This window comes from Falco naumanni, chromosome 9, assembly GCF_017639655.2.
Source record: "Falco naumanni isolate bFalNau1 chromosome 9, bFalNau1.pat, whole genome shotgun sequence".
Taxonomy (NCBI): Eukaryota; Metazoa; Chordata; class Aves; order Falconiformes; family Falconidae; genus Falco; species Falco naumanni.
Genome location: NC_054062.1, coordinates 53674363 through 53702095, shown reverse-complemented (window position 1 = coordinate 53702095; position 27733 = coordinate 53674363). Strand labels below are relative to the sequence as shown.

General features: G+C 35.0%; 1 protein-coding gene across 12 annotated transcripts in view; it reads left to right on the top strand.

The window, feature by feature from the left end:
- Positions 1–27733, top strand: part of CFAP46 (cilia and flagella associated protein 46) — an 80377-nt gene that overhangs the window by 10710 nt on the left and 41934 nt on the right. For 10 of the 12 annotated variants that reach the window (XR_005829587.1, XM_040605785.1, XM_040605787.1 and 7 more), the window contains exons 8-24: positions 19–126; positions 869–968; positions 3658–3756; positions 5084–5274; positions 7262–7490; positions 8670–8790; positions 11803–11926; positions 12818–12948; positions 15465–15610; positions 16154–16287; positions 18389–18601; positions 19932–20145; positions 20504–20653; positions 21410–21517; positions 23470–23651; positions 25395–25526; positions 26780–26945. Coding sequence is in view for 11 of the 12 variants with exons in the window: in XM_040605785.1 (XP_040461719.1) it covers positions 19–126; positions 869–968; positions 3658–3756; positions 5084–5274; positions 7262–7490; positions 8670–8790; positions 11803–11926; positions 12818–12948; positions 15465–15610; positions 16154–16287; positions 18389–18601; positions 19932–20145; positions 20504–20653; positions 21410–21517; positions 23470–23651; positions 25395–25526; positions 26780–26945 (2548 nt within the window). In the remaining variant the exon portion in view is untranslated. Of the gene's footprint in view, positions 1–18; positions 127–868; positions 969–3657; positions 3757–5083; positions 5275–7261; positions 7491–8669; positions 8791–10870; positions 10988–11802; positions 11927–12817; positions 12949–15464; positions 15611–16153; positions 16288–18388; positions 18602–19931; positions 20146–20503; positions 20654–21409; positions 21518–23469; positions 23652–25394; positions 25527–26779; positions 26946–27733 lie in introns of those variants that run through there. The other 2 variants (XM_040605788.1, XM_040605795.1) reach the window with 2 other exon arrangements.

Below are 27733 nucleotides of genomic sequence, written 5' to 3'. Positions count from 1 at the left end.
ATTCCTAATATATTGCAGGCAGTGGGACACAAATGAGCTTCCCAGTGATGCCATCGCAAATCTGAATTCTTTATATGTACTTTTGAAAAAATACGATGTACCTCCAGCATCTGTTCTCAGTGTGAAGTGAGTTTTACTTGTCATAGTCCTGTGAAAGTTGATGCTGAAGCTGATCCTTCTTTTGATAAAACGAGATTTTTAAAAGGTCTTAGAATTGAGAAATGCTTTTCAGACTTTGGTTTATTTTTAGCTTTTCTTGGGGCCCATCATGATTCTTCCAGCATCAGTCTGAAATGCAGACTGAAACTGAACTCTCCATTCCAGTAGTTATATCACAGATGTTACATATGGAAGGAATACTATGTTTTTACTTGTTAAGGTCAATCTTATTTGACAATATTCAGGTATCTCATTACTTCTCCTATCCCAGACAGTACACTATACTCATTTGGTCATTTGCAGAGATCCAGACATTTAGAATCAGTCTCCTACTGTGTGTCTTCTGTTTTCTTAGTTCCTAAATAATTGACTGATGGGCTTGACTGTTTTGTCCAGCATTGTATTTCCAGAACTACCTGCAATCTTCGTTTGCTATTTAACCATCTTTGTGCTGCATACATTTTATTCTGTATTTTTTATGTTCTTCAGGAACAGTTTCTGCGAGACTACAGAAGTATTCTTTCATGTAGCCAACTTTAATCTTTTTCCTTGTTAACTGTGAGCATCACTAGTATAATTTCATCATCTAATATTCAGATGACTTCAAGATTTGCAAATACATTGCACAGTTATTTTCATTTACTGTTGCTATAATTCCATTAAAAAAAAGTATCAGATTGTTTAAAGTGACGTTTTTCTATTTTTGAAGGATTCCTTTTATTCTGGAATTAGCTCGTTTTTCTATGAAAGTAAACTGCATTGAAGTTGCATATCAATGTATACTTGATCTGAAGAGAGCTGGGATTACTGTGAGTATTAATATTACCATTTTGTTTTGTTTGTAGGGTATAGGTAGAATAGGGTAATTACTTTTGGCAAGTAGATGTTAACTGTAAATTTTTTGCCTGTGTTTTCTAAATGTTATCTGGTCTGTGGAACAGTTTGGAAGTTAAATGCTGCCTGCAGGTTTTGAGGATTTAACACCAGTTTACCCATTGAGATTGTAATTGGTCAGCCATATGTAAGCTCAAAAAGTAGTTAATGTTCCATCCATTCACTTTAGTCCTTAGGAGTACAGTATCAACCCTGCAGAACAGCATATGAATTTGAATTTTGATGAGGAGAAAACAGCATTTGTCTGGAGCATGATTAGGGGACTGATGGAAGGAAGAGTTCAAGAAAGCTTGCGAATAAAAAAAAGCTGCAGTTTTTACCTTTTCTGAAAGATAGGTCTTAAGCAATGTAGTTGTCATTGCAGTGAGAAATCCAGAGACATTGTGCCACAACTACATGCCGTAGTCTTTTCCTTTGTGTAGATCTTTCCTGATAGTATTTCTTCCTATACATTTCCCAGTTTTCTTTAGTAGGAATGATTCCTTTTCCAGCAAACTATTAACTTGATTTGTTATTTACTAACATTTAATAATTTTTACTCTTCTGTAGTATTTTTATTATAATGTTACTGTAGGAGTATTCCCTAGATTAAAATTTCATGCGGTCTCCTTAATTGATCATTCAATGTGTATGCCCTTTATGATTACATATTACTGGCTCTGAGATTTGTTTCTTCTGTTCCTTCCCCGTTGTTGTGGTTTAACCCCAGCCAGCAACTAAGCACCACACAACTGCTCACTCACTCATCCCTGGTGGGATAAGGGAAAAAATTAGAAGGGTAAAAGTGAGAAAACCTGTGGGTTGAGATAAAAATAGTCTAATAATTAAAAAGAAATTACAACAACAACGATAATAAGAAGAATATTGTAAGGAAAAGAGGAAAAAAATAACAGAACAATAAACCCCAAGAAAAGATAAGTGATTCAAATGAAAACAACTCCTCACCATCACCTGACTGATGCCCAGACAGTCCCCAATTCGTGGTCCTCCCACTAACCTTCCTCCCCAGTTTTATTGCTGAGCATGATGTCATATGGTCTGGAATATTCCTTTGGTCAGTTAAGGTCAGCTGTCCTGGCTCTGTCCCCCCTGCCCCCAAGTCCTTGTGCACTCCCAGCCTGCTTTCTGGCAGGGCAGGGTGAGGAGCAGAACAGCTCTTGATGCTGTGCAAGCACCACTTGGCGATAACTAACACATCCCTGTGTCATCAAAACTGTTTTCAGCACAAACGCAAAACCAGAGCCCCATACAAGCTACTCTGAAGAAACTATCCTAGCTAAAACAAGTGCATCCATTGACAAAGAGAACTGTTCATCACTGTATTCAGAAAATCAGTTTGTTTTTCAGATACAGAAATGTATGAAAAGGTGCCTGGTTGTGTTGTGATGCCCATTGAGTAAATTTTAGTTATGTGAAATGTGCATGTAAGTGGCAAATACTGCCAAATAAATTTCAAAATGTATTCTCTACTATAATAATCCTACTTTGAGTTACTTGTAACGTAAATTTTGCTTACCGTCACTGAAATTTTTTTATTCCAGGTGTCTGCTTCAGGCCCATTTTTTAGCAAAATTCCTGCAAGTCTGAAATCATACACAATTTCATAGCATTCCACTGGAAGATGTGTTTAAATCCCCTAGCTCAAAGATTCACAGGATTTAATTTGAATATAGACAATAATAGCAAGTGCCCGGTCTGCAGCAGCAGTGGAGAAGCCTTGCTTCTATTTCAACCTTCTCTTCTCCCTTATAGTTAGTGGGTGTTTAAGTGACCATCTTCAGATTGCTCAGTATCATTTTGACAGTGACCTCTTCATGGTAGAATGAAATAAATCTACATCTTTCCAGTTCCTTGGTTTTTGCCAAATACTGTCAGATTTCTCAGCTGTAACATTAATTCCCTTTCTCTATGTATTTGTCATTACATGATAGTGACACTTTTACATTCATCTGAGTTTTTTCAAGATCTCATCTCACAGAGATGTTATATTAACATTTACATACATAAACATAAAGGTCATAATAAGCGATTTGATAAATAGTTCACAATGGATGATGAATGGAGATGCTGCCTGGCTTTCACTACTGCACCATATGAAACCAAATACAAAGTATCTTGGATGATTTTGTGATTCTATGATCCATACATGTAATCTGTATGATTTAATAGATCTTTCCTGAGGTGTTAAAAATCTAACTTCTTTTTTCACTGAAAAGTTGGAGTGCCCATCAAGATGAATCCTTTCTGTCTTGGCTAGCTATTGTTTATTCCAACCATGTACCTTTTTAATAACATTTGTGAGCAGGAATCCACTAGAGATGAAATCAAATTACAGTATAGGAAAATTCAAGTGTACACTTTTTCTTATTGCAAAGTCTGTCAATGAACAACTTTAAAAATCCTGGTGAGGTTATTTTGCAGCTTTGGTGTAGTTAAGAAGTGACTGCCGTTCAAACAACAAATTCTTCTCCCTTTTAATGTTTCAGTTATCTAATATAGTGGGTTTTTCAGTAAGAAAGTACAGTGCTTTATTAGTGTAATGGGTTTAATCTTCATTGTATTCCTATTATTAAAATTACCATTTTGTATACTAATACTTCATAGGAGCAAGGAAAACTGATTGAAATAGAATGCCTGGAATGTGAATATGAAATAAAAAAAATGGGCCCTAAAACTGTGACTTATATCAAAGGAGTCATTGAGGTATGTTCTTTAACTGTGAGAGAAAAGTAAAGTTTTAATTTGTAAAACACGGAAAATTGCATTGGACTTGTGTGTCTTAATTACATTTTACTGATCAGAAATTCTTTCATAACTCTATATTCTTTATCATTGGGCCGCCAAGAAGAAAACAGGGAAAAATAAACAACAGTTGTATATTCCTCCCTTAAGTCTTCTGTCTGACTATGAACGTTCATAATATATTACATGCAAAGGCAGCACTCTTGTTTTCATACTTTACATTTATGGGAGGTGTTTTCATAGAGTATCTTCAATTGGAAGAGACCCATAAGGATCATTGAGTCTAACTCAACTATTATTGCATGTTATGGGTGATCTTACAAAAATTCTTATATCGGCAAAAGGCAGATTATTCCCAATAAATTGTCACACCAGGGAGGATTTTCTTAAGGTATCTATAGTCAGCTGACTCATTTGTAATTCAGACCATCAAAAGTAGAAGCCTAAATTGCCCATATTATCAATGGGATTAGATAGGTGCCTACAACGAGCAGTTTAGAACAGCTATTGGGGGCACCTGAAGTTCCTAAAATTGGAAGTGTGAATATGCTTCATGGAAATCAATAGTGTTAGTGCATAAACTTACTCCCAACTATCACTGTTCTCGTTTTGGAGTTCAGAAATTCCATTCATCTTTTGAAGCAAATTTGTCACAAATTCATCATAATATGAAACACTACTAGTATTGCTTAAATAAAAAATAGGATATTTAGATATTTAGGTATTTCTAAATACTCCTACTACAGTGTATGCAGTTGGAGAGTTGTTTGGGTGGTTTTTTTAAATGACATAACCTCTAAAAAGAACTTAATAATTAGCAAGTGTCTGTTACTGCAGGTAAGGATTTGCTTTCAGATTTAATAGGAACCCAGTTTAATTGACAGTATGGCAAATCCCATTCGTAATATTATTTTTTCCTGTCCTATACTGCATTTGTAGCTTAGTATAAAAACCCAACAAACTAAGCCTTCTGAATTCACAAATACTTCACAATTATCAATTTCTGTTTGTCGTAAGAAAGGGGAAAAGCTGATAAGACTTCTTCCTGAAATACGTAGTAGCAGCATGAAGTACCTAAAAGAAACACTCCTTAGTTATCAATGCCTGTTTAAAAAAGAAAAAAAAAGTTTCTGTTAAATTATATTATAAAATGTATTTGTTTCTGAAGTCTGCTGACTGAGGGACTGCTTTCTATTGGAAACAGTCCTAAGATTAAAATTTGGAGGTATGTGTAAAAAGTTGTATTGATTAAATGTGATACATGCTAATTAACTTTTCATTTGTGTAGGCTCAGCTAGAATTGATAAAAAATCTTGAGTTAACCTTAAAACATGCAGTTCAATTGGGAGATCCTAATGTGATTCAGGTTGTTTGTACAACCCAGTGGAATCTGTGCTTACCACTACTACAACACAATTTGCATCAATATGTGCGAAAACCATTGATATCAATTGCTGATATCCTTGAAGAGATTGACAGGTAACTTTCTATGCTGTGTACTTTTTTATTTGTCACTTTGAAAGGTCTAATGACTCAGCATCAAACTAATTGAAAAGCTCAAGCTCGGTGATGTTAAGCATCTTTGAAAATTTTCGTCTAGCTCATAGTAAATATCTGCATATTGCATACATTTCCTTGTTATTCATTTAAATATAGGTTTCTTTCAGGCAAAATCTCATACTTCAATGGCCTACAGATAATACTGAAATTTGTTAGGAACTGAAAAATAATGTAGTTAATCAAAATTACGTGAGAAAATGCCAAAGCTGCAGTATGTGTACATGTGTTGGAATGTGGTTTAGATTTATGTATTAACATAACTTCTGTTGATTAAAAAAATGCAATTTAAAAATTACTCTTAAAAAAGATAATAGCTTCTATATTGCATATCAAATAAGACGCTTCTTGCAATGCACAGCTTTTTATCTTCGATGACTTCTTTTTAATTGAAAAATCTAATGTAGTAAGAAAATGAATATGTATAATTTTTTTAGATGTATTCTTCTATTTGCTCTTTTGTTGTACTTAACCTTAAGCACCTAAATAGCTTCAACTTTTTCATTAATCTGAGTGGAACAAGTAAACCTTGGTATGTGGTACTTTGTTAAGTATGGGCCTATATATAGGCTGACTACTAAGAACAAAGGTCATAACTTCTGTAGTAGAGCTAGTTACAATTGCCATAATCTGTCTTTGAGCAGAACAGTAGTTGGTTTCTGTTATAAATAAAAGTATTACAGAGGAAGGTGAGAAAAATATTTTCAGTGTTTTAAAATGTGATTTTTTTAGTTGCCTGAAGAGGGAACAGAAGACTGAAGAAGCAGAGATACGCATGTGTAAAACCACTATATTGTATTACTGTACTGCTCTTCAAGCATTGCTTATGCTTTCCATATAAAAAGTGCAATATCAGCATATGTGATTTTGATATTTATGCTAAATGTCAGTAATGACAGTTTTTCTCTAAAAGCTTGCAGGTTAGGTTTTTGAGGGGTACGAGCTTGGCTTTTGTTATTGGTATATTCCTAACAATCCAGTAGACTCAACCTCAGCTCTGAGGTGTTGCTGTCACTAGAGGTTAAATGAAGTCACTTGTCACTATTAATTTCCCTGTCTTCATTTTTGTTTTGATTGTAGCATTAATTTTAATTACTGTGGTCCTCAGTAAAAGGGTGATCCTTGCTTAGTCAGGTTAGCTCTAGTGTGGACATACATTAATGCTCTGGTGTGATGTTTAATAGCCTTGGAAACCTTACTGTTTTATTTTTCATAACATTGCTTTTATTTATCATTATCATATATTTTTGTTTTTCTTCCTGGAAATAATCTGAAGTAGCATGTAGAGCTCACACTTGTCATGAACAGCTTCCTGGGGCAGGTGATAGATAGGGAGCATAGTGAGACATGCAGTCTTCGCTGAAGGCATGCTGACTGCCTAGACTGGTTATGGTAACAGCTGGGCAAAGACACTGCCTGCAGTGAGCGTGTATTCCTATGGTGAGCCAAATCTTGAAAAGTGGTGAGCTAGTACAGTCAGGACTATATCTTAAGAAGTGTTATGAACGGAAAGTGAACTTTTATCAAAAGTAGCTGTTACCCAGTACATCATGCTGTCTGTGGGATTTAGTAAATACTTTTGAAAATCTGTTTGCTTGATGTACATAGCTACAGTGTGGTGCTGAAGAAGAGTTCTGCTAATACATAAAGATCTGTTACTCTACATGGTATGCTTCTTCTTCATGGCTGTGTTTTCTCATGCAGGGTTAATGGAAGTAAAATAGAATTACATTTTCTAAGTAATTTCATTTAAAAGGTGTGATGGTGAAAATGAAAGAGACAAAGGAAATACCCATATTCATACTGGAGGCACTTTTAATTATTGACTTCCACTTTTAGGTAATTTTTAGGTCTAAGATTTTCACTTTGCCTCATTTTAACATTTTACATTTAAATTCATATTCCTTAGCATGTTGGTTTTGTTGCGTTGCCAAGTTCATATGGAAATAGCTCGTATTGAAGAAGATGAGGATAGAATAGAGGCTGCTATGGAACATTTGCAAAAAGCTGTACATCTAGACAACAGTGGGCAGTATCAAGAACATCTGAGATTTACTTTTAACCGTCTTCGTTTGTGCACTATGCTGCATAAGTCACCTGAGCGTCTAGAAGATCAGGCCGTAATAATGATTGAGCAGGTAATCATGAAGAATAAGGTCAGTAGGTGAAATGAGTTTGCTTATTAAATTCTGGCAGAGGAAAGCTAGCTGTTTAGTAGAATTGCATGTTAGTAGAGCCAGCATCAGCTTGCTTTTAGCAAATCGGCATTGGTTGGTTGCCTTGAAACACTCTGTGCATTCTCTCTATGCTGGTCATGTTGCTTCACTCGCTGAAGATATAGGACTTTTTCTACTTGCGTTCAAAGCTTATTTCTTGGGAGGGAGGGGAAGTTACCCATTACCAAAAATAACAGCAGAAAAGAATCCTATTCATAATTGTCAACAATTAGAATTACAGTGCATGGAACAGTGTTTTAATTAATGAGAGGAGCAGTGACTGAATGGCTAAACATCCTAGCTGGCTTTGAGATAAGTCATTATTATGTCACACTTACAAATGATGCTTAATAATATAAAGGCACAGTGTGTACATTGTCAGGAGTTACTGCATCTAATTCTGTTGTGGTGCCTCAGCATCTGGACAAAACCCATATTGGTAACTGACTTAGTTGGCTAAAAGAAATTTCAGCTATACGCCATTTTTGGATATTCACAGAAATTAAGATGTGTTCACTGAACCTAAGATCAGTACTGGAAAGCTGCTGGTGAGTTGATACGTTTATTGTTAAGACAAAGAACAGTGAAGATTTTATGTAGTTTAATGCTTTTCTATACAAGCTTACTCTGTTTAAGTGTTAAGAAAAAAAAAAAAAAAAAGCACTACACCTCCTCTGACTTCGGCTAATTCTGCATGGACTATGAATTTTTTGTAACTAACATTGTTGCAATTGCTAGTTACTGCAAAACAGATATGTTATGATTGGTTTCTAAATAAATGCTATTCTTAAGAAAGTATAACATAATGATAGGTTATATACTAAGGAATATACTGTAAAGGTCCATGAGGAGCATGAACAGTACTTTTTATTCTGTTCTTTGATGTAGTCATGTCAAGATCAACCAAAGTTCTACAGTCACTTCAGTAATAATACTGCAGAATAATGTGTGAGATACGAGAAGACAGACAGTTCCTATAGGTATTTTTTTGGTAGTATTAAGTTCTATGATCTGCATTCTGTTATGTTTAGCAAATAAGATTTATAAATGGGGATATAATAAAAAATAACCTTACAACACTTAGTTCTTTTCTTTATGTAGGCTAAAAGGGGAAAGCAGAAGGATAATGTGAGGAAAAAGAGATCCCTTCTGGTAAACGCAGGTCTTGCAATAGCTCCTGATTCATTTCAAATAGTCCTTGACAGTGAAAATGAAGCTAAAGGTAACGTACATATGTGTGACTAAAAGTTACTACACTTGACTTTGATTGCTCTGCATGGTCTTAAAGGTAGGACAGGACTTCTAGCAAAAACGTGTAGAGAATGTTGCAATACAGGTGAAGTGACAGTTCTGCTGAATTCTGTGGGAAAGCTGCTATAGATCTCATTAGGTATGTACAATTTATATTGTGATACTGGAAGAGGAAATGTTAACTGTTTTCCCCTTCAAATTCATCTGAATCTTACTTTTGTGCTGTAGTGTGCTGTAAGTTGTGCTGTAATTTTATTTTCACTGTGTGCAGCTCCTGAGTGTTCTTAGTCAAGGTCAGTTTTAAATGGTATTTTCAAGTTTCACCCCGTAATAATCTGTGTTAATTACATACAATATTGGGTATTCGTTCTATACTGTAATTGTCTTTCTGTTCTGAAATCTTACTTTTGAGAGAACAAGTTTTGCACAAGAAATTTAGGCATTGATCATAAATAGCCCTGTTCTTTAGTCCACAAACAGCTTTTGTTTGTGGCTATACAGCCTGTTGTTGAAGAAGGGACAGGGAACATCTTCCAGAATGCTTTAACTGTTCTGTCTTGTCTTGGCAATAAAGCAAGTACGTGACTAATTTAACTAACTTTCTGAGTATAGCCAGTGTAATCCCAGAGTAGAGATTATTCTGAAGGAAGGGAATACTACAGGAGTCCTATAGCTTCCAAAGCAGCTTGTTTGTGCCATGAATGGCTATGCATTTCTCTCATGCTATCTATTCAGACAAGCCAAAGTTTTGTACCTTGCATATTCTCATTTGCAACTTGATCAACTGATGACTTACAAGTAAGAATGTTATTTACGGAATCAACAGTCCTACTTCATGCAGTACATTTAAGTATGTGAAAATCATTTTGTTGGAACACGTTTTCATACACAATTTAAAGTGATAAAATGCATTGTGTTTGTGCAATGAGGAGAATTAAAAGCATGCATATATTACTACTTGCTCTTGAATTTTCACTTGACAACTGTAAAATTATATCCAAACTTCCTCAGAATAAAGTTTACTGCATATTATCCTTCCAAGGTAAGCCATTAAAATGAGTGAGGTTATCACAATAATACAGTTACTACAAAACTTTCTATTTGACACAATGTTTTGTAGAATTTTGTTTTGAAAGATTTCAGTTATTCCTGATGCTGTCATCCAAAGAGTGAGTTTTTTGCTTTTTCCATGACACTTAGGTTACAACAAAATTGAACATGTTTATTCAAGGAACAAGAAAAATATATATGCAACTCTATTATTAAAGTACACACAGGCCAGGACATGAGATTTGTAGGGTTATTTTTTCTTTTAAGTTGCATAAATAACTGTGCACCAACATTTCATTCTTTTTGATGTATATGCTGGCCTAATTTAGTGAGGATTGTACCCATATAGCTAGAGAACAATGTACTTTTTAAATCCACAGTTCTTTACTCTACAACCTTTCATAATATTTCAGTCATTATGTGTTATACTGAAAAAATTCTGTCAGTTGATCTATGTGTATAGTTAGGTAACACAGCATATAATATGCTGGGTAATGCATTGCAAAATATTTTTGACAGGAATGGTAGGACGCTCTGCCTTCCTCTTTTCTTGTAAGTGAATTGTCCTGGTTTCAGCTGGGTTGGACTGAATGACCTTCTTAGGAGCTAGCACAGTGCTGTGTTTTGGCTTTGATGTGAGACTTTTCAGTTCCTCAGCCCTTGTTTGCAAAAAGGCTGGAGGGGCACAAGGAAGGGGGAGGGGGCCCAGCCAGGCCAGCTGACCCAAACTGGCCGAAGAGGTGTTCCATCCCATGGGACGCCGTGCCTGGTATGTCTGCCCGGGGGATGGCCAGGGGGGCAGGTCAGTGCTCAGGGACTGGCTGGGCATGGGTTGGTGTGGTGAGCAGTTGCATCGTGCACGACATGTGCCTTTCTTCCTTTCCCTCTGGATTTTATTCTTTCCTTTCCCCTTTTCATTATAACTGTTATTGTCGTCATTGTTATTACTGTTCTTTCTTTTTTTATTCTATTTCAATTATTAAATTGTTCTTATCTCCACCCTCTAATTTTGCATTCCTTTCCAACTCTTTCCCCCCACCTCCCTCTGGGTGAGGGGGAGTGAGCAAGCGGCTGCATGGGGCTTAGTTACCGGCTAGGTTTAAACCACGACAGTAAATGTAAGTGAACCTGCTTAAATATATATTTTAAAGCCAGAAATACTTTTATATGTATTTGCTGCTATTATTTGGCAAAGTTTTTGAGGATCATGTGACAATCTACTCAGTTTGCATTATATTAGGGTTCATTACTTAGATTCAGGTGAATGTACAAACTCATCAGATTTCCCAGTCACATCATGTTACTTGTATTCTAATATTCCAATGCAGAACTTCTCCTCTATGTCAGTACACTAAAAAAAACCAAAAATCTGTGATGCATCTGAACCACTGGAGCAATTTTCTACCTTAGGGAGTGAGCTTGTTCCTCCCTTGCATCTTTTTTCTGTGCTGGTTATTTCTTTGGTTAATATTTTTGCCCAATATCTTGTTGACTTAGTGAAACAAAAGTCAGTATTCTCAAATTAAAACAAAACAACAAACTTTAGTATTCTTTGAAAATGTGTTTGATTAGATAAGCATTCTTAAAATGCAGCATAAATTACTTCATCCATTTACTCTTGACTGAGGCTAATTAGAGCAATGCATGTCCTGTCAGAAAAGAGGTGTACTTGAGATATTTGGGGGCCAGACAAGCATAAATCAGGTTTTGTGTAGGACAGCTCTATTTGAAGATACAGGCAAAATGCAGTAGATGCTGGTGGGGTGTAGTTTTTTCATGTTAGTTGGATTTGGAAAGCTTGAAGGACTGAAAAAAGGGCTGAATATCAAGTGTTTCAGCAACTACTTATGAATCGAATTGCATACCCTTCATGTGTTTTTTTTTTCATCTCTGATACTTAAAAATTACCTTACATTCTTCTTTCTTTGCTAAGTTTCCTCAGGTAAAAGTAGGAGCCAAATAAGCTACCTCTGTGCAAAAGCACAACATCATATTAAAAGCATAGAGAAAGCTGAGGAACATGTTAAACACTTAAGAAATGAAAATGACAGGGAGAGGTAGGTATTATAGACAAGTGTCTCTTTTGTCTTGTGTAGAAGTCTCTAATGGGAAAGTTTCTTACTGCAGCTAAATTACTTAATGATACCTTGTAGGAGGCTGAATAGAATACTTCAGTCAGACCTGGCAAAGCATTTTGAACATCTGTTTAACTTTATGACTGAAAAGTTCCATTACATTCACATGCTATGCATAACTGTATTCTTTCCCTGTTTCTAATCTGCTCTCTCACATGCACTCATAAACTCACCTATTCTATTGATACGTACTGAACAAACAGAAGGATGCGTGAATTAAGGCTGGAAGACTGAATAACATGATGTACAATTGAAACTTTGCTGAAATATCTTTTTACATTCTTGAACTTGTTTGTTAAAGAAATGAACTAGTCCATTCTGAGAGTCAGAAAGATACAGGTTTTGTTTTGAGTATTTGTATACTGGTTTATCATCCTTCATTTAAAAGGAGGTGTTTCATTTGTTTTGCTGCAATAAAAATTCCTGTGATTAAATTTAAACTATTTTTTTCTAAAAAATTCTAAAGTACAAACTTGTTTTGAAATTCTCAACACCAGTTTTGAAATATTTGGTTTATTTTATAAGATAGATAATTAGGGGTGGCACACATATTTTGAAATGTCAGTAAAGTTACTATCCAAAACAAGAATTTTTCCCCACTCCTCATTACTGAGAGAATATTTTTTTTAAATTAATAAAGTAATAGTGTTGTCTTTGCCACTGATAAGAAGTCTTCAATTTATTAATTTTTATTAGATTTAAAATTTTATTTATGATGGCCATCATTTGTTGACATTAATTTTTTGTTGATTCTGAAGTGTGGAAGATAATCCTGTTTATGAAGTAATTTTATGTATGCTTTTTCTTTGGCAGAATTATACTTTGGGCAGATTTGGCAAAAGTTGCACGTAAACAAGAAGTATGGGATGTCTGCCGTGCAGCATGCAGATTTTGTCTCTTGTATGATGATACTTTGTTTAGGAAGGTAACAAAACCTAAGAAAAGTAAGTGAACAAATTGTTTTGAATGTTGTAAGAGGAACTTTTTCCTCATTTATTAGGGTTACTTGAAGAAGTCGGCCATTATTGTTATTTTCTTCCCCTCCCATTTGTGAAGTTCCCCAAGACTCTTTGTCTGTCACTGTTTGGCATACATGGAATGTTCTCTCTACTTCCAAATCTAGAAATCAGTTAGTACATTTTTTTCTGCTGGAACTGTACTCTGCCTTCAGAAATGTTTCACCAGTGCTAAAGAAGAATATCTACATGAAATGTATCTAAGAAAAGAGGCTAATTCCCTGATGTTCATCTAAGTCCATATTATCCATCTCTGTCATACTTAATTACCTGAAAAAAAATGGATTATTATCACGTTGTATGAGGCTCATGTGGTAACATTTTTTACCCTTTGCTCCTTTATTAATGGTTCCTCTGAGGTATCTGACGTTGTTTTGTGCCTTGTTCCTTGAAAGTCTGCTGAAAACCTACCACACGCTTTAGGAGTTCTCATCTTCAGGGAAAGAGCACTTTCAAACCACTAGCTACTTGCTGACTTTTACATATATATGTTAAAAGGTTTTTCTGCCTGGGAGTTCATAAAATTCACCTTAAAGAATAGATGAATTCTAGTACCCACCCTGTTGGCTGTTTTTTTTTCTCTGGCCAATGTTAATTGAACCTATTCCACATTTGTTTCTCTAGACTGTTTCCAAGGTTCACTTAAAATAGGGCGTTTACCTGTTTTCTTTCACAAGTTTTGCATCTCTGGGCTAGCCATGCTTCATGTTTCACCCATTTTCCAAACTTAAGAGAAAAAGAAGTAGTTACCAGAAACTCAGTGCAACCATGCACCAAAAGCATTATTAATAGGAACTGGTATGTTCTTTTTTCTTTCACGAGTTTTGCATCTCCAAGGTAAAGGTGATCAAGCAGAAGATCAAGACACTTCCCATTTCTCTTCAGAAGTGTTTTATATTGCTCAGTTTGTTATGAGGTTGCTGGAGTTGGTTGATGCTTTCAGAGAACTTCACTACAAATTAAACAATAACTGCGATGTCGCTGAAGGTCTCCGTTCTCAAGAACTGTAGAGTGTCCTCCTGGAAACCCATACATACCTATATTGGGTGCTGCATGTTTCTGTAAATGTAAAGGAAACAATGCTGCATTTGGTGGAGCAGTTGAGGAAATCTGTTCTGGGCAGTTTCTAACTGTGGGAATACTACCTGTAGTTAAATGAAATGTGGATAAGCCTGTAGATATTCAGGGCAGGAAGAGAAATTTATGGTTGACTGGAGTTCTCTGAGAACTTTTGGCGCTTCGTTTTCATGTTCCACTTAAGTTTTCTTTACTACTACTAATTCTAGGATTAGTGGGTGAGAAAAATTAAAGGTTGTCTTTATATCATATTGAAGGCAGGGCAAAGATAATTGTAGCGTGAAGACCCTCTATAGAGGTTTGCTTGGTTGTCGGGCCTGAATAAAGGCAAATAATTCAAGACACTCCAGAGTTACAGAAAAAAAACACACCAGTTCCTGTTCGTGATACTTTTGGTTTGTGGTTGCCCTGAGTTTCTGGTAACTACTTTTTTTTCCCATTTAGTTTGGAAAAGAGGTGAAATATAAAATATGGCTAGCCTGGAGAAAGTAAATGTATGATTAGTATAGGAACCAGGAGCAATGCAGCCAAATTATCAGACTGTAGGTTTTAAGAAAACAAAACCATTAATTTTTGACAGAAATTAAGAGGTTATTTTGGAATATCAGAGTATGGTTTAAAAAAAATTAGACAAACCCTCATGTTACATTTATCAGACAGTATGGAACTTGAAGGGTCAAACAGAACTTCTGGTTCAGGAGATTGCTTGGATGCAGATTCTAAAAAACTGCAGATAGGCCAGGACAAAAAAGTAGCTTTCTGTATCCTACTTTTTATGCCTTTCCTCAAACACCCACTACTGGCCAACAATGTAGAGGGAACCCACTGTGACAGCTTTTATGCTCTTACTTTGTGTTTATATTAAAATAATCTTGGTCCCTTTTCTTCATTATTAAACGAAAGGAAAAGAGTGGTATTTTTCTCTTTATTGATGTGTGTGTTGCCAGAGTGTCAACCCCATTGCTGATTTAAACACACTTGAAATCGTAGCTAGTACATAGTGAACAGTGCTCCACTTCCATTGATGGAATAAAATTGAACTAGAGGCCATGGGTTATATTCATATTACTGTAATTTCAGTATGCTATGATTGGAGCAAGTTATTTGCTGCAAATACTGGAGGTTTTGCACAAATGCAGCAGAATCACAGGTAACCAGTACCTCACCACTGCTTGAGAAGAATGAGTTTTGAGTGCAGTAAATTGTACTGACAGAAAAAATGAGTGAAGTATTTTTAAATATGTACTTGTTAACTCTTTCTTGTGGATTTATGAATGTGTAGGGATTTATAAATTTTAAAATGAAGATTATTTTTATTCTGATTTGCATGGTAGTAATAATGGATTTATATATTTATTTACTTTTAGCACAGAAGAAGAAAGCTAGTACAACTATAATGGATGACGATCAATGTGACAGGTTACCAGGAGAATCATTACTGCCTGCTAAATCTTTCTCTTTTGAAAGAGATTTACTCAGAATATTAGCAGAAATAAGATTCATTAATGCAGAGGTAAATAAATTACATAGCTGTCATTCATATATGTTTAGTTTAGCTTTGGTTTATGTATAATTCTCTGTATATATCTTAATGCACTGGAATTTTGAGTTGAATGATTGTCTATCTCCACAGGAGCTAAAGGATGAAGTAGTTTCATGCACCATCTTTATCAAAATACTGTGTGAAAGTACCTGTAACAATAGTTTCACTGAAGACGGTGATAACATTTTGTTCCAAGAGATTCTATTGTAAATGTTTGACATGACATTTTATTCCTGGATCCTTAAAGTTCCAGCATGATTAAAAAAAAGTAAAGAAAAATTTATTGTCTTTTGTCAGTGAAATTATTTGGTAAAATCAGCTGCAGACAACTGGAAGATTAGGAAGTATTTTACTTTGATTTGTGTATAGTTTTACATGCCCGTAAAACATCTGGGAAAGCATTTTGTATTTTTTAATTTTTGAAGAGGAAACAATAATATAATAATACTAAGTTACACTCTATTTTCACAATGATAACCTGGGCATAAAATTTATTTCTCTTTATCTTTCCAGGCAACTGTTCATTTATTAAGATTTCAGGGAGTTCAACTGAATGATCATGCTGTACTTCCAGAAGATACAAGTCAGTATCATCCAGGATATGTTTCATATCTTCCCGAGAGTGATCCAGAATGGAAAACGTACAGGTGCTTTTCTCTAATATATAACAAGACTGAGGAACTCTTAACAGATTGTTATTATCACATACAGATGATAATTGTGAAAGTTATTTCTCCTTAGTAAAATTGATTGTCACTATATACTTTGTAGTTGTAGGTAGTCACAGTAATGGGGAAAGGAAAAGAATCTAAAAAAATAGTTAGAAATAAATTTACTTTAGGTTGCTTTTATGCTGGACTGTGTATTTTATTTTTCATTTAACATTTATTGGTCTGAAACTAGAAGGTAGTATCCTAACCTTAAAAAACATTAAATCTGTGTGATATTGACATTCAGACCATGAAATTCTGTATTTAAAAATACACTTCCCGAAATCAAAAAACTCTCTAGCTTGCTTTATAATTCCGGTAACTATAATGATATCTGAGTACCTGAATACATACAATGGAGTACTTCAGTTTGCAAAACTAGTCTGTTCCATCCAATTAACTGAAACAAATAAGAGTAGAATAGTGAGTACTGGGGGTTTTTTTGGTCTGACATGATTATTTCTTGTGAAGGAGGAGAGGGGAGAGAATTCTGAAGATGATACTGAAACTCTCTTCGCATTCATGCTAATATTAGCCTTATTGTGACAGCAGTCATGTCCTGAAAGAGGATGTCAGTTGTGTGCTTAATTCTGTTCATTAAGTCTGAAGATTAAAGTTTCTCACACTGTCTGCTTGTAAATGTTCAGTAAAATGGGAAAAAGTATAAATTGACCAGAACCAAGGGACAAAGATGAGGATTCTGTTCCAAAATGTGCTACTAAGCTGGTCATGAGTTTACCCAATTAGATTAAAAACTCACAGGAAAAAAGCACTTTGGTCTACTGTGTCCTGTACTACTCTTGATGTTAAAGGAAAAATTCACACAGACATGGGTACCACTAGGTTTGCTTTAATCACAACTCAAAGCTGGGCCACCACCCCAGTGAGTGGCAGAGAACAATGGGATGCAGCACAACTTATATACACTTAGCAAATCATTAGTCAATGGCCAAAGTTTTTAGAAGTTTCCTTTGGTCTTGTCAGTTCTGTGAATCCATCACCTGACCCTGTCCCAGTTGATCCATCTATTCAGTTCCAGTCTCTGCCTCGGTTCCAAGCTCCTCCTCGGATCATTATCTTCTGCCAGCTTTAACTCACACACTTCTTCAAGCACACTTAGTCTTTGAACAAGCAATTCCTATTCACGTATACTAATTTTTCTAGAAACACCTGCGTTTCTGAGAGCACCTGTGTACACAAATTGATCATCTGTTGTTTTGCTATTCTCCTGCTAATTAAATTGACTAAATTTTAAACCAGCCTTGGATTACGACTATACAAGGGACAAGGCCTGGTTCTGCCATTTAGCAGCTTCAGCACTTTTAAGTTTCTTAATTCAAAATACATTTTCTTTATCAGTTGACATAGTAATATCCTGTGTCAGTTTGTGCTTTTGGTTTTGTGACTTAACGGTGGCCATTCTGTATGGTCATTCAAGAGTATATTTTTAATATTACTTTTTCTAAGTAATGGTACATCTTGATAATGGAGGGGAAAAAAAGAAAAAAAGTTACTGCATAGACTATGGAAAAGGTGTTATTGTATTAAAAATGAATTTAGCATTTCAGAACATCTGGAGATTGCTTCTTGGAGTACAAGAACACATGTAGTTGTTACATGTATAAGATGCCTCCTTAACTCTAGAGTGGAAGGTGGAAGGCCTTACTTGTATCTATTCAAGTAGAGCCCTGTCATGGGTGTTTAATGATCTCTGGCACTGATGTGTGGATTCACATATGCATTTAAAAAAAAAACATGTGGATGAAACATGAATTTTAGCTACTATTTTTTAAGCTAATAGCATGTTAGTGTTGGAGACTACTCATTTTATGTTGATACTAATTCCTTTCCTGAGTCATCTTCTCATCCAAGTAAAATAGAAGTTAATGAATGAAGACTTAATAAATGCAATTGAAAAGTGATTAAAATTTTATTGTTGTTGTTGACTGAGATGTACTACTGCATATTTAACCTTATGATATAGTTCCTTCTAGTGTTGAGCTTTTGGAATAACAGCTTCTTTATGCTAATTTTATAGTTTATGGATAGACTACTTATCTCAGTATGCTATGGAAAATTTCCAACGTGCAGCTGAAATAGGAGAAGAATTGAATGAAGCCTGGATTGTTCACAATGCTGTGGTGTACATCTTAAACTACAATAGACATCTTATCTCTTCAGGAAGACAGAGGGAAATTACTGAGTACCTGCACACTCTTCTTGGAGCTGTCAAGGCTGTTGGGCACAATGGGTAAATGTAGATGTTGGGTTATGAACATGCCCTTTTTCTCTAAAACAGAAAAAATACTTTTAAAGACATAAAGAAAGTGACTTCACTTTGTGCTGTGAAAGACTTATTGCTGGCTTTCATAAGCCGTAGAAGGACCTTGGTATATATGGAGTATTTCAGAAGATAAATTTAATTTTGTGGTGTGAAAATGACTTCTTAATCCTTTCTATCTGTTCTTTGTTACTGTTCACTGGAATCCATGTTAACTTGAGACTAAGCAATATTAATTTCTCTTTATTGTGGAATAGCAACATATGCATGTGAAACAGTGTTTTGTTAAGCTAGTCAGAAAGAATCAGGAAAATTTTCTTAGCCTTTTGAGTTTGCAGGACAGCTTGAAATGTGTTTGCTTGCTGTCAGTTGCTCTGAAGTTGAATTATATTGTAAATAGTGTTCATTGTAAACATTTCTGATCTAGAATAAGGTGCTTACTAGTGGTTATGAAATGTAAGAGAAAAGAGAAAAAATAATAAAGGGAATGTGCACATTAATAATAGCCCATGAAAATGAGAATGTAGATTTCACAGTGCTTTAGAGAAATCCAGTTCTGTAGTAAATGCAATGGGAGGATGATTGACTATGACAGAGGAGATGCTGTGGTCAAAGTCTGACTGGGATAAAATCCTGTAAATTTTAGCACATTATTGACAGTTATCTCCACACTAGGCAAACTGTTAGGACCAGCAGCAAAGAATGCTCTTGTAACAGTATTGGAGATAAAGCCTAAAGTGCAGTTTGTGCAGATGAAGACTGGTAATACCAGTTTATTAATCCTGATACTTATATTAGCATGTATCAGCAATAATCTCTGAGTCATAATTCAGTTTGTATTTTATTAAAAAAAAAGATTATTTCAGCTCAGCAGTTGTTTAGCATGAAGGGTAATAGTGTAATAAATGGCTTTATTTGAGAGTTTGGCTTAGGTTAATTTTTTTAGGAAATAATCACTATTTTCATACATAGCAGCCCACTAGTAAAAAATTATATTTTAAGTGTGTTTAACATAAATAGGAATTTTATTTTATTTTTCTGTGGGGAAATAGAAGCTTTGATTATAGAAAGAGCTGAAAAAACATGATGTAAACTATGACAGTTGGATGGTTTTTTGCACATTTAACCATTTTACTGCTTTTCCAATGGGAAATTTTTTCATAACATCCATAATTTTGCTTTCTAAGAAAAAAACAGATTTTTCAAGTAATGCTTATTACTTGAAAGTAAAATACTTTAGTACTTCCTCTTACTTTGATGTGATGCAGCATAAGCTTCTGATTTTTGTTCTCTTCTACAGAAGTGCTGAGATTTTATTGATGTTATGTAATGCTTTGGCTCGGGGCTTAATTCTTTGTTGGATTCCAAAGCCAAATCTTGCTGAGAAGAAAAAAAATTTTGCAGCAACAGACAGAAGCAGAAAAGCTGCAACAGAGAAACGTGAAAAAGCAAATGTCATCCCGTCTTTTTCAGTAGATCCCAGGGGACTTCCTGATATCAAAGCTGCATTAGAGGTACAAACCCCTCATTTTTTGTAGTCTTTTTTTTTTTTTTTTTGGTCTGCTGTGTTCTATTCCAATTCGTATAAACTAAATTGTAGAAATTTTCACAAAAAATAAGCTACCATCTTTTACCATTACTGCCACCACAGGTCATCCCCAAATGCACGCTGAATTTCCTTACCAACTCAACTGGGGCTTCTATTTACTTTATGGGCTGACTTAATGGAGATGTTGTTAGGCTTAGAGATGCATGTACAGTAATTTTAAAATAACTAATGGGGAAAACGTTGCATACAAAGAGCTTTCCACATTTCTCCTCTATTGCAGTCTTTTTTTTTTTTTTTCTTTTTTTGTCTTTCTTGGTGTTTAGATTTGTGACTTTGCTCTGAATGTGACAACTGGAACCATACCTAATGAAACAGTTCCTATTGCTGTGCAACAACAGATCATTGCTACATGGGTGAAAGCAAAACAGTTAAATCAGCAGCAGATTGAACATAAACTTGGGACTGAGGAGGAGGTATTGTTTCTCTGAAATCCTGCATAATGTTGAAGCTCTTCTTTGAAAAATTAAAATTAATTTCATAGATTCATTTAATGATGACTGAAAATACCAATGTGTATTTTCTTCTGTGTATTTGAATACAGCGTGAAAATAAATTTTGGCTGTAGATCCCATAAATCTTAATGGAATACAGCAAAATTTTCACATTGGGCATAGTAATGAGTCTACGTGGGCATAGTAGTGAGTCTACATTTCTTAACTCTGCCTTCTGTTTTTAGCTGTGGAAAATAATTTTGGTGGTATTTGTCATACAATGACTGTATAACAAAGTTGGATTTGAATTCATACTTTTAAAATAATAAAATGGCTACATTAAAAATGTTAAGAAAGAGAAGATATATCAACATTTAGTATGGTCTCTCTATATAGAATATGATAGTAAATTGGAAAGTAATTATTTATTCCTATCTTTTTATTTTGTCTATAAAACCAGAATCCCTCAGGTATATATATAATTTACATTCATTGCATTGTTACTGTTTTCTAATGTTGAAACTGTAGTAGTTCAGAGTTCACAATGGTAATTTAAAGTAAATAAATATGTAAGATTTACCATGTTAAGGACGCAATAAAGAGAGGAAGGCTTGCTTAATGTAAACTGAAGTTTTAAAACATAGTTGCTATTACCTTATCTCAATTAGTGTCCCTAGTAATGTTTACTTGCAAAAAAAAAAAATAATCTGTTAATGTGATTTTTTTATTTCTGCTTAGAATAATGATGAAGCACAAAATGCTATGACAAGAATTCTTATTGGTCTAGAAATGTATTCATGTAATGGCTTGGGTCTCATGGATTTCACTGTTCCTAGCTTATCTCAGGTATTTAGCTTTGTTTTATTAGCTCTTGAGTTTTAAGAAATTGCATAGGATAAATGGGCTTTCAGTTTCAGTTTTGGATGGAGGCAGATTTAATTTTGAAACTTATATTGTAGCATTATTTCCTTTAAAACTTTCCAAGAGATTGAATAATTACAAACAGGTACAGGATTTTTGTGATGGAGTAAAAAACCAGATAGCGTTAGAATACTAGTATTAGAATTATTCCCATTTTGCTCTAACAGATTATTTCCATAACTATCAGATGAGCATAATGGATTCAGATTAATTCTATACAGAACTGTACTTCTGACCTTTCACTTTTTGTGGAGAAAACTTTATAGAATCATAGAATCATTTAGGCTGAAAAAGACCCTTAAGATCATCAAGTCCAACCGTACATAACTTCGTCAAGTCCACCACTAAACCAAGACCCTGAGTGCCACATTACATAAATACCTCCTGTGATTGTGACTCAACCATTTCCTGGGACAGCCTGTTCCAGTGCTTGACAACCCTTTCAGTGAAGAAGTTTTTCCTAATATCCAATCTAAACCTCCCCTGGTGCAACTTGAGGCCATTCACCTTGTCCTATCACTTGCTACTGGGGAAAAGAGACTGACACCCACCTCATTACAACCTGCTTTCAGGTAGTTGTAGAGAGGTGTATTTTAGGGTTTATATTAGAAGTATTCAGAATTTCAACAGAAAACTTCGTGCTATAGTGAATTTACTTTTGGCAGTTGCAAGGTAGAACACAACAATTTGTAACTATTTAAAGAATTTAGGTTGCTTTTTGACAATTCTTACATAGAACCATAGAATCATTTTGATTGGAAAAGACCTTAAAGATCATCAAGTCCAACTGTTAACCCATGACTACCAAGTCCACCACTAAACCACGCTGTCAAGCACCACATCTACACATTTTTTAAATACTTCCAGGCATTCCACCACTCCCCTAGCCAGCCTGTCCCAATGCTTAAAGGCATATGAGGCATAGTTTCTTAAAGTACTTGCTTTTGATCAGTCCTCCAGGATTACTCATGCTGAATAGTGCCACACTTTCCCTGTGATCCTGTTGGTTACCAGGCTATTCAAGAAGAAAGGTAGTACAGAAAGGTTTATAGCCTGAATTTTCAAAACAGTGAATTGTAGTCTTACCTGTTTGATTGCCACTTTTATTGTTTCTACCTCCTGTAAAGGGTTTTCTTACAGGACTGAGATGTATTCCCTATTTAGCTAGGAATCTGGAGACATTGTCTAACACTTGTAGAAGTCCTTCTTTCTAAAAACTAGGATCTGGGCCTTTAAAAATAAGGTATCTAATTCTAGTTGGTCTACAAATTTATGCCAAGTATTATGAGTTAGCTTTAGCCGTCACTTAAGTGGTTTAGTTTTGGAGAACAGTATTGTAGTATCCTAATTTTGACCAATTCATTAACAATTCTGATTATCTTAAAAAGACGGAACTTTCTGACTGAGGCATGTGAAAGTGAGGAAGACATTTAGGTCCTATAATGAAACTATATACAAAACACTGTTGTAAAACCAATTCTATCTCCCATTCTTGCCTTTGGCTTAACTAAAATGGGCTCTGTATGTTGGAAGTCCTGTTCCGCTGGCTTTCAGAAGAGGGCTGAGGATATAGTAAGTTCTGGCAGATACTGCTGGTGAAAAGGCATCCACACTTAGGCACAAAAAGCATCCACACTGGTTTTATGATATGCTATTATAATACTTAGTACAAGGTGGACGATGCTTCTCTGTTGTATATTTTGATTGTTCTTGTAACTGATTTTCTGGGTTGTTTTATCATGTACTTGTTCCATGTCCGGGTGGGTTGTCTGGAAGGTACAGCTGTAAGCATGTAAGTACTGTAGAAAAAGGGCATGATAAACCCCTGAGATTTATACTCTCTCTTTTTTTTTTCTTTATGTTTATTTTTTTTCCAGTTAGTGAAGTTGGCGTTAGAGTGCAGGTGGTCAGATTCCTTAGTGGAATTGCAGACGCTGACACGACTTACATATTTTGCATATGTATCACATGACTATGAAATAGTGATGACTTGTTCCAGAAGGATCTTGCAATCAGATGAGAATAGTTTCCACAATAGAGATACTAAGAAATATGAAATGTAAGTACATGGAGTTTTGCATGATCTTGTGGTATACTTGAACTAAGTTTTGAGGAGGAAAGAGTCTGTAGGGCAAATGCATCTGATCACATAATCCAAAGTGAAAATCTTTATTACAAAGGAACTGTACAGTTTGAGGTGAAAATGAAGTTTTCCTATTCTAGTTCTTTTGCTGATGCAGACTGCTTCCAGTGCTGAGCTGGCTCCAGTACACAAAGGGTCTACACAGTTCATGGAAAAAGATGGAGCTGTGAGTGATAATAGGTGATAAGCAGCTACTGTTTTCCAAGCTTTGCTGTCAGGTAGTCCTTACCATCTTTATTACCATGTATGCATATGAGTGCAATAGGAATGTAACTCATTTCTTTAAAAGCTCAGTGTCTTACTTACCTGATAATTGAAAACTTTGATCTCAAAGATAAAAAGAGAAAAAAGGTTTCATGTATGAACAGAAAGCGGAGTCCTTCATTATAAAAAGCTTATATCCTTTGATCCTTCTAGATTTTTATGTGCATGTCCTCCAAAACCAGAATGTAATTTTATCAAATGAGAAAGTAGGGAACTCCATTTAGTAAAATTTTTTTGTAATGTAGGAAGTTTGAAATAAACATGTGAAACACTTTGAATATAATTGTTCATTTTTCTCTCTGAAAAATAATGTCTCTTTAAAAATAGCAGTATTTTGCCCTTTGAAATTCATGTTATTTGCTACATGGGGAAAAACATGTAAAAGCAAATATGGTATCTTAATATGAAAAACGTGGTTTCAGAAAATTACAGAAGTTGAGAACAATACTTGCTGCATGTCTAGCAGTCTGCAAACTAGTGAATGATAAAATGTTTGATTCCTTGACAAAGAAATGTAGTTATGTAATATCAATGTTGTTTCCAGGGAAACAGAAGATAAACTTTGTCTTGCCATGGTAAGGTACAGCTTCAGGAGAAAGAAGGGTTATTTATTTTTACTTTTTTTCGTTGTTGTTGACTTGTACTGTAGAACACTGGTGTCCTCTCGTGGACAAAAATCATAACTACATGATAGTTCTCACCACAGAGTAGGAACTAGGCCAACTAGAATGTGTACATTTCTGTATATGGTTGCACATTGTAACTAACACATTAAAAAAAAAATCTTGAAAATGGTATAATTACTTTTCTTACAAAATCACTGTTGACCAAAGATACCAAATTTATTTATTTACTTATTTTCAACTGATTAACTGCTAGGACTGAAAACTACATTCATTATTTTTAAATATAGTAGATTATGATCCAAATCAGTATCTCGAGAGCTCTGTGCATACTTTACCAGACATAAGCAAGACCGATTAAAAAATAAAGTGTCAAAAATTGTCTCATTTTCCCGATTCCTGTTTTTAATTGCTTGCCATCTAAGTTTGACTTTGGACTAATACTTTGATGTACAGTAGTGAATAATGGGGAGAAAACCTTAAATCTATTTTTGCTCCTTGTTAAATGTAAGTAATAATTTCAAAAATCTGATTCCACAGTTATTTTCATTAGAACTCTGAAAAAGATATATAATTTCTGGTATCTTTTTGCAAAATGTTCAGTTTTTCAAATATTTTCTGATTTTAAAAGAAAAGGCAGTAGAAGCATTTGTAACTTCCACAGCTAGAGACATCTATTTAGTAGCAACTTGAAAGCATCATTAATAGGAACTGGTATATTCTTAGACTGTAAGGCTAGCACTTCTTGAATTATTTATTTGCCTTTATTCAGGCCTGGTAACAGATTGAGACAAGAAATGTTGAGCACTACTGCTTGTATACAAGGAAAGAGTATAATGGAAAATTTTTCTGGAAGAAAACATTTGCGTGTTACAGCATCAAAAGCTTTTGTTCAGAGTGCCAGGTATGTTTTATTTTGAGAAAAAAACTAATATAAACCAGACCTAAAATCTGATTTACAGATTTGCGGATCTAATACTTGCAGAGCATCATATTAATATTGTGAAAATATATGTCATGAACCCAAAGTGGGAAGATTGCAGATAGGCAGGAGAAGGTGACACATGGATGATGCATGACATGCATCTATGAATTCATTGCTTTTTGAAAGAAACAGATCAATTATCAAAAGTAGGCAATTACAACTCTTAGAAGATGAACATGTGATGGCTGATGTGACGCTGTTAGCATTGTAATACTTTCTTCCTTCCACTGATCATTAAAAAGAGAGTGATGAAGTTAGACTAGGCAGTGTAACAGAACCTGATGTGATGTCATGTTGCAGATGAATCTGTGGTTTTTTTAAATTTGGATGTTATGACAAGCAGTTTTTCAGGAAAGACTGAGCACATCAATCTGCCTATCTTAACACATTCTAAAAGGGAGACAAAAAGTGGTGAACAAAAAAACCTAGGCCTTAAGTCTAGTGTTAAGACATAAGGCATGTGAGCATATGGACTCTAAAAATCATGAAACTGTGGTAGAAAATGGCAAAGATTTGCAGATTCAAAACCTACTTTTTTGAAAATAGTAAAACTATTCAGTGGATGCTTGTTTAATACCAATCCATAATTGTGAGCTAAATTCTAAAACTTTTGCTTGCTAATAGGAGTATTGTGTTGTATCACAATCTGGATGATTATTAAATTTTATTAATTCGAAGTAACATTTGCATGAAATATCCTCAAAACAATTTGAATGCAGCTAGAGACATTTAGGGTATATTCTTATGTCACAGTGGCACTGTACTGTTCAAAATCCATAGCATTTTAATAATTGGTTTGTTCGTTTTAATGTTTTTAGAATGAGAAAGTAACAGGAAGACAAAAAAGTAGATTACTCCAATGAGAACATCTTGAGTAGATTTCTGCTATTTTTTGTAATGAAGGCTTTTGAGCTAAGATTACACAAAAGTACAGTAAAACCATCACTATGGTACTTGTTTATTGCTGCTTCTGCTGAACATGTGAAGGTGTTTTGTATATAAAAATGGAAAATATCTTTTGTATGAAGCTCACATGCTAACCCGTCGTTGCTGAGCTTATATATGGCAGCGCTTGGATCAGGTAAACCCAGATGTTTGTAGAAGTAAAATCCTTTATTTTGGGCAAGAGTGTGATTGTTCCCCTTCACTAAGCTGTATTTCACTTTCTTCAGGTACGCAGGAGAAGCTGGAAATTATTCCCTTGTAATGTTTGCAGCTAGACACTTTTGGAATACATGTTTACCTTTGCTAGGTTCTCGACATGACAGAGAGCAGTTTAAAGAACCTACTGAAATAATTCTTCAGAACATAATTAAAGCAGAATCTGAAATCAAACAGGTAAGAATATCTAATAAGTATTGCTAATTGTGCTTGTGTTTAGTGAACAGTACTGATGATAAAAAAAAAATTTTGGTTTGCTATTAAGCTTTGGGTACATACTTCAAGATACTGATACCTTTCCTGGGAAAGTGATTTATTTGTTATAAACACATACATGTTTTTTTTACCTGCATTCACATAGCACACATTCACACGTACAGGGAATCACATTTTTTTTTTTCATTTGGTGGTTCTCGCCAATTGTCAGAATCGCAACAGTCCTCTTCAGAATAATTTGCTGTCTGAAGGGCTGTAGTGTTTCACTTTGTGAAGCGTACAAAAGGGAATGTTTAGAAAATGCTCAAAGGGAAATCCAGAAAAAAAATCCCTCCAGCATGTCAACAGCACCACACAGCTTGGTGTTTTCAGCAAATGTGCTGAGATTGTGCTCAATGCCATTGTCTGTGTCACTGATGAAGATATTAAACAGTATTGGTCCCAGTATGGACCCCTGAGAGATACCACTCGTTACTGGTTTCCACCTGGGTGTTGATCCATTGACTGTAATTTGTTGGACATGGTCATCCAGCCGCTTCCTTATCCATCTAACAGCCTATCCATCAAACCTGTATCTCCAATTTAGCAGCAAAGTTATGGGGCACCATATCAAAGGTCTTACAGAAATCCAGGTAGATGACATCCATAGCTCTTCCCTTGTCCACTGATGCAGTCGCTCTATGGTAGAAGGCCACTAGGTTAGTCAGGCTTTGTGCCTTCATAGAAGTAAATGCTGATTTGAGCAAATT